Source organism: Homarus americanus, unplaced genomic scaffold (assembly GCF_018991925.1).
Source record: "Homarus americanus isolate GMGI-L3 unplaced genomic scaffold, GMGI_Hamer_2.0 scaffold31863, whole genome shotgun sequence".
NCBI classification, from domain to species: domain Eukaryota; kingdom Metazoa; phylum Arthropoda; class Malacostraca; order Decapoda; family Nephropidae; genus Homarus; species Homarus americanus.
In genome coordinates, this window is record NW_024753982.1 from 1,604 (window position 1) to 10,000 (window position 8,397).

Here is an 8,397-nt window from a genome sequence, read left to right on the forward strand (position 1 = left end):
CAAGAAGGTCCTTGAACCCAATCTTGATCATCACCTTCACACTGAGTCACATATAGTTCCTCATTTTCCTTATCCCCTTACATATTTTCTTCACTTTCACTACTAGTACTTCCCTAAATGTAATCCAGGTCTGTGCGTCAAATCACTTTCATCACACGTGGCTTCATTATCGATATCACTACCACTCAAAAAAAATAAGACGGTTTCAAAAAACAATAAAACAATTCCCATTTATTTTGCATAATAGTGAAGCCCAAAACTGCAGGATGTGTATACTTAATACACATTCTTGACCAACAACGCCTCTCAAATATAGAACAAGTATTCTCTTCCATGACCATCAAAAAGTTAATAAATACTGCATTGTAACTCCACAAGTAACCCAATAACCCTCTCCCATCCCCCCCCCCCAAACTCCCTTACCCTCCTCAATCCCCATAACACCACCCCCCCCCACACTTGTGATTTCTTCAGATTCCCGAGTTATGCTTTTGACTGTAACATCTTGACTGGGGTTATCACAGGGGGTATAGGAACACCTTTCCCTGACTGAACTACTGTACTGATTTTTTAATGCATTCAACACCACTAATCAGCATATCACCTGTTAACAACTTTTCTTTTTTAATTGGTTGATCAACACAACCTTCTTTCTGTTTCTACCATATCTTTACAAATGGTACTTAACATATATCATCCAATTATCACCACGTGAAACAGAAATTTTTCATTATGGCAGGACACCGTGAAATCATCCTTTTGAACAGGGAACTTTGGCATGTTAAATTAAGATGATCTGACAAAAACCCCTTCATTAACAAAGGTGAAGGGAAAGGAGGGGTGAAACAGTCCCTCCACAGTACACCCATGCCTGTGGTAATTTATAAATTATTCTAAAAAATATCTTAATAAAATGTGCTTAGGGTAAATATTTAGAGATTTTAACTTGCATAAGCTGGTGGCTATACATACTGTATGTATGTTACTGTAAAAAATGAGCACACATTCCATTATATATATTTATATTATGGATATACATTATACAGAAAATAATAACATAAAATATATTAGTAATGCTTACCCCAGTTGCATGCATTGATCAACTATGGTGATCTCTTGGAGTCAAGGAAAAACTATATGATTCAGATAGATAGAGTGAAGGACATATAAATGAAAGGAATAGATATCCAGGAAGCAGCAGTCTGCATGAATGAATGGAAGGCACAAGAAAAAGGAAAATAAATGTCCGGTGTGTGTTAACCCTTGATTACTTCCACCCCGTATTAAGCAATAAGTGGCTTGAAAACTAAGAAAATTTCAATACTCTCCTGAGATATATATATATGTAAACAATCATAGACATTTACCTGAAAGCAGCCAAATGAGCATAGTACGCAGGGCTTGGAAGGGAGACAGATCTTGTACAACGAAAGTACAGATGGCATAAACTGTAGGTTAGCATCTGTATATCATCCATTGTCATATCATTGTCATCCCACAGAATATGGTAATGAGTTGGTTTGCTGGTACCTTGAATACCCTGGAAATAATAAATTAATTCAATTAAAAGTTGAAAAAAACTGCTCACACTGTTCCTTTTATATACCCTTTAATGCTTCCTCTGGGTGGTTACAGAGGTTTAAGATCCGGAACAAGATCACCAATATAAACATTGGTGGTGAAGAAGCGAGTGCTGACCGTGCTGCGGCTAGGGAATTTCCTCCGTTTTTACGTGAGATTATGGAGGAAGGACAGTACAGTGACAACCAGGTGTTTAACATGGACGAATCTGGTCTTTTCTGGAAAAAGCTACCTTCCAAGTCCTTCGTTGTAAAGAATGCCAGCAAGATTCGGGGCCGGAAGATGCAGAAGGAACGCACCACCGTCCTGTTTACCACCAATGCCTCCGGTACCAGTAAGCTCAAGTTATCGGTGATCCACACAGCACGCAAGCCGCACGCCTACAAAACCATGGACACGACCAAGCTAAATGTCCACTGGCTGACCGCACGTAAGGCGTGGATGTTCTCTACACTGTCCCTCTCCTGGTTTGATGACTATTTTGTTCCCGATGTAAAGAAATTCTGTGAGCAACAGAATGTGCCATTCAAGATTGTGTTGCTGCTGGACAACGCACCAGGACACTCGCCCCTACTGTTAGATCATCACCCCAACGTAAAAGTGGTCTTCCTTCCTCCCAACACTCCGTCTATATTACAGCCCATGGACCAAGAGTTAATCTGTAATGTAAAGGCTGCATTCTCTACGAAAAAATTCCAGCTCCTGAACGACTACACCAACACCAGGGAAGAGTTGCGCAAAGTGAGTGACACCACCAACGATAGCAAGAGCGAAGAAGATGAGGATCAACAGTTGGCACAGCAAAAAATACTGTTCAAACAATTCTGGAGAGTATTTAACATCAAGAAAGCTGTGGACTTCTTGGTGGAGTCATGGGATCAGCTGTCTATTGCTACAATTCGTCACGCATGGAGACATGTGTTGCATGGAATACCAGGTGAGAGGAGGAGTCAATCTGTGACTGGTGAGGTTCAGATTGTTGCAGTAGCAGTGGACCTTGCCAGAGAAGCTGCGCAGACTGTTACAGTTCCAGGCTTCTCCGAGACCACCAACGACGACATCCTGGAGGTGATAATGGAACCTGATGTGACTAACGAGGAGATGGTAGATGATGATGATGACGACGTCAGTGAAGAGGCAGGTGGTGCGTCATCCCAAGAAGAACAACACTTATCCATAGTAATGTTAGGGGTGCCATCGAGTGTATCGAGAAAGCCAAGCTCCTCCTTTCCGATGACCCTGACGCAAACAGGTATGAAATCTTCACTACCCAGCTGTTGCAGACTATGGAGCCCTACATCAAGGTGTATCACGACAACATCAACACCAGCCGTCAGCAAAGCATAACAGATTTCTTCGCACTAGCGTAGCTGGGGGGGGCGGTCCGCCCCGGGCGGCACTTTTGGGGGGTGGCACTTTTGGGTCTGCTCATCACCCATATCTGCAGCTACTGGAGACGTTAATCCATCCCTTTGTATCGGCGGCAAGTTAATCCTTGTCGTGTCTGACCTAACACCTGACCCACATCATCACGGCCACGTCATGAGCTACACCCTTGCTATGCGCCCCCCCCCCCGGCCACACACACAACCTGTAACCTGTTGAGGATTAAGGAAACAACTTCAAACAAGTATGCCAGTGAGCTCATGTGGTGTGGGTCAGGTGTTAGGTCAGACACGACGAGGATTAACTTATAAAGTTTAAGTATGTTTGGTGTGTATTTAAAGCATACTATATTTGAGTATGTGAAAGTACAGTAATATTATAATGGTACACAAACTATTTAATATATATATATATATATATATATATATATATATATATATATATATATATATATATATATATATATATATATATATATATATATATATATATATATATATATATATATATATATATATATATAAAGTAGTCACTGTGCAATATATGTATTTTTGTGAGAGCAGGCCTGTCAGACCTCCTCTAGCTACGCCACTGTTTCTTCGCCCGCAACCCACCACAGCCAGCCCAAGCCAGTGATAGTGACAGTGAAGATGACTTTGAGGGATTTGTCAGGGAAGCCCTGACAACTGTAAGTGACAGTGATGGTGATTCACCTAGTAATGGTGATTCACCTGAGGGCCAGTAATCTGCCCTCTTCCTCGGAACCAGCCTCCATCCCCGTATGCCGACCCATCTCTTCTACTAACGTAAGTGTTCCACATAACTTTTAGTTTTCCTAACCTAACCTTTATTTTTCCTATGTTAACCTTTATTTATCCTAACCTAACCTCTTCTATATTATTTGTTTTTTCATACCATCATAAAGATAAGATAAAATTTATACTACAACATAGTTGTGTGTCGTCAAAAAGTGGAGTTTGGGGGTCGGCCCGGACTCTATTTCAATTAATCCCATATGTTATGTTATTCACTTTACGCGGGACCCTGCGGGTTACATTAACCGCGTAAAGTGAGGGTTGACTGTATATATATATATATATATATATATATTTCATGTAAATCCACAATGAAAACGTGGATAAGATAAATCTTGATAAAATCACACGGGAAAATGGAAACAACGGAGCACCTTAGCTTTCGTCTTTATTCAAGACATCTTCAGAGGCAACTGGATTACATGGACAGAGAGAGGCTTAAATATACAGGGTGACCTTAAAAACATGAGGTCAGGTCATAATGATGTCATCCACTAATCCCCACATCAACACACATGTAGAGGAGCTTAAGAGAAGGGGGGTGACGTGACTAGTCAGGTCAGGTCAAAAATAAGGGACCCACAAAATAACTATCATACACCTAGATCTAAGGTTTTCAAAGCATTTTAACCTTGGACCACTGACAAATAAATTTATGTAACATATTATCAGTTTTGAACTGACCATCACTAAGGTTTATTAATTTTAATTCCTTAATCAAACTAGCTTCAACCAGAAGTCTTTCTGTGACACAAGATGATTTAAATATTTCTAAGCTTTTTTCCCAAGCAATGGGGTGATTATTATTCCTAACATGAACGAACAAGGCACTGCTTTCAGATGCTGTTCTAATATTATACTTATGTTGTTTGATTTTGAGCTGCAGTGTTTTTCCTGTCTGTCCTACATAATTACAATTACATTTGCTACATGGAATACAATAAACACTTCCATTTACATTCAAACTTGGGCTATTCCTTATTAACATATTGGTAATGGTTGAGTCATACTTGAAAACAACATTAATATTTAGAAGCTTGAGGAACCGAACTAACGGGACAAATTCATTACGATAGGGCAGTCAAAATATTCTTAAGTGTAGGAACTTGTCTGGTTTGAGAGAAATGAAAGGATTATTTAGCCCTTTTAAAACATCGATCAACAAACACAGAAGGGTACCCGAGTTTCTGTGCAATGGAACGAATGTGTTTCAATTCATCGTCACCCCCCTTCTCTTAAGCTCCTCTACGTGTGTGTTGGTGTGGGGATTAGTGGATGACATCATTATGACCTGACCTCATCTTTTTAAGGTCACCCTGTATATTTAAGCCTCTCTCTGTCCATGTAATCCAGTTGCCTCTGAAGATGTCTTGAATAAAGACGAAAGCTAAGGTGCTCCGTTGTTTCCATTTTCCCGTGTGATTTTATCAAGATAACCGTTGTGTACTATTTAAAGATTAGTAGGGTCATTACCTAATACCTGACCATTGTGGACCTGGTCTCACCCTTCTCTGTATATATACACCTTGAATTGTATTTCTCTCTCTAGTCTGTACTCACCCCTGAAGATGAATTACACGAACCGTGTTTTTTCTTCTTCTATATAGATTTATCAGTAAGGCTGATAACATCACATATATATATATATATATATATATATATATATATATATATATATATATATATATATATATATATATATATATATATATATATATATATATATATATATTTATTTATATATATATATATATATATATATATATATATATATAACCACAAGAAAGAAGAAAACACGGATGATGATACAGTCTCACCTGAAGAGTTAACAAAAAATTGCCGCCGTCCATTGACTGCGTTAAATTAACGGCGTCAACGTACAACACTGCATACAACATTCTAGTGTTTATTTTTCTACTCTAAAATAAATATATCAGAATAAAGGTGAACTTACTTGATGAGAGCAGAGATAGAAATCTCGCTCACTTGGATGTGTGATCCCAGAATCCACAACAGTACCAGGTGGAACATTCTTACACTTACCAACACCATCTCTGTCCTCACAGAACAATCTGAAAGAATTCATGTATTTTAACAAGGTAAATTATCTATCGATCATGCTTCTTTGAGGGTTCTAATATCCAAAAGAATATAAAATACAGAGTACTGTACCTAAATGCAAGGGTGTTTGAAGGTGGGGGTGGAGAAGAGAGGTAGGTCTTGTGGAAACAGGAGCAACAGACAGTTTGAAAATGTACAAGTTGTGTGTGTATGTATATATATATATATATATATATATATATATATATATATATATATATATATATATATATATATATATATATATATATATATATATATATATATATATATATATATATATATATGTGTATATATATAGTGGAGTCTGCATTTACGCAGTCAATTGAACCGTGGAGGTCCGCGTAAAACGAAAAACGCGTAAATGAAATACACAAAGTAAGTGTACATTTCTACCTTTTTTGTTGAATTTAGGCAATTTTCGGTGAGCTGGAACCAATTGCACAAAAACCCTTTGAAACAATGGTTTCGGTTAACGAGTTTTTCGGTTACCGAGCAACCTGCTGGAATGGATTCTGCTCGTTAACTGAGGGACCACTGTGTATATATATATATACCGTATATACCCGTGTATAGCACGAGTTCTTAAGACCAAATTTTTTGGCAAAAAGTTGGGGGTCGACCTCTATACGGGTAATAGTTTCGTTAGGTTGAAAAATATTTACCAGTAACTACCAGTAAACAATGGAAACGACGCACCAACTCACCACCCACTGTGAGTGTCGGTACAGTTGCCAGGGCAGATCTCTTGCGTCATCATAGCAAGCCAAAAGTAGCCAAATGCATGGTATGGTATGGTATGGTATGGTATGGTATGGTATGGTATGGTATGCACAGGAGTATGTAAAACATAAAGTATTCATTTTTAAAAGTTTATTTATGGATACATAAATTTTTTTAAATTAAATTTGAAACATCAATCTTTGTTAATTAAATTTGAAACAAAAGAAAAATACGATACCTTATTTATAAATATTTTCATTAAAATATTACATCACAAGTATATTTTACCTTAACTGTGCCTGAATGAATATATTCTCAGAAATAAATATGGAAATGTAATATTTTTGCTGAAAAGACGTACGTATTACAGTGGAAAGTGGGATAAAATTTGACGAAAACAATGACTTTCACTTTCTTTCGTCGTTCAAAAGATTTTGCCGTAATCGTTTTTCGAATGGTTTTCAGTTAAAAACTGTTGAATTACAATAATATTCTATCCTAATTGACTTGAATAAATACTACGATACCATATTTCTGAATATTTTCATTAAAATCCATCAAAATCATTTTCCTTGTCATCATCTGCAGCACCAAACAGCTCCTCCCAGTCCTCTCCTTGAACAGCATCGTCATATGGATCAACACCATCATCAGCCATAGGATCATCAATATCTTCATCCTCAATCTCTCATTAGCCTCATAATCCCACAACAAGTCGTCTTCTGTTCCATCAAGAGCATTAGAAATCCCACATTTCTTAAAAGATTTCACCACAATTTCTGGTCTGATTGCATCCCAGGCCTCTACAATCCATTCACATAATGTTGCTAGTGATGGAGCTTGGATGTTGCCTCCCTTTGTGTATGTCTTATCGCCTTCTATCATCCAGTTGTTCCACTTCACTCTTACCGCATCTTTAAATGGTTTGTTTAAGGAAACATCCAGTGGTTGGACAAGACTTGTTAATCCACCAGGAATCACAGCTGTATCAGTGTTTTCCTTCCTAATCCCAGCAGTAACACTGTCAACAAGATGTGACCAAAACATATCCCACACAAAAAGACTTTTTTCTTTGCACAGTCCCCCTGGTCTAAAGTTCAGACTTTTTTAAGCCATATTTGTATGCCGCCTTCATCCATCCATCCTTTCTCGTGCACATGGATGATTAAAAAAATGCTGTCTGACTTGCAACACTGTTGGTAGGGTCAGGTGGTTCTAACGGCACCTGCCAGGACCCGGTAATCAAATTTATAAGTGTCTAACCTCAATTACTGTAGTTTATCTGATGTAGGCAATATGAAGTAAAAAATACCAGTTAAAGTGAGAAATTGGAAGAGAATAATTAAGAAAGATGTGGTTGGGCTATTTTTGGTAGGGCTGAGGGAGTACCAGCTGTTTGGTCTTGTTTGGCGGGAGAGTCACGCAAATAACCGTAGTACTGGTATTTGTTTGGTGTCTTCTATATTTTTAAAAATGAATACTTGTAAATTAAAAGTACCGTAACATTGTATTATATACAAACTTGTCATATTTCTGGAAAATAAGAAGCAAGAAAATAGAATATACCGGTAAACACAATTTCAACGTACGCTAAAATTAAAAGCTGCTTAAGAAGGGCCGAAGCAAACACAAAGCCTCCGCGACCAGGGCTCTGCCGTATCAGCTAGACGGTAATCGTTTTCAGTTAAAAAACTGTTACATCACAAGTGAATTAGGATAGAATATTATTGTAATACAACAGTTTTTAACTGAAAACCATTCAAAAGGCGATTACGGTAACATCTTTTCAACG

General features: G+C 37.8%; 1 protein-coding gene across 1 annotated transcript in view; it reads right to left on the reverse strand.

The window, feature by feature from the left end:
• Positions 1 to 454: 454 nt before the first annotated feature.
• Positions 455 to 8,397, reverse strand: part of LOC121855669 (protein argonaute-2-like) — a gene marked incomplete at its 5' end in the record, with an annotated part of 14,796 nt that continues 6,853 nt past the window's right edge. Inside the window, 2 exon segments of the mRNA XM_042350740.1 lie at positions 455 to 1,540; positions 5,737 to 5,854. Coding sequence (XP_042206674.1) covers positions 1,364 to 1,540; positions 5,737 to 5,854 — 295 coding nt within the window.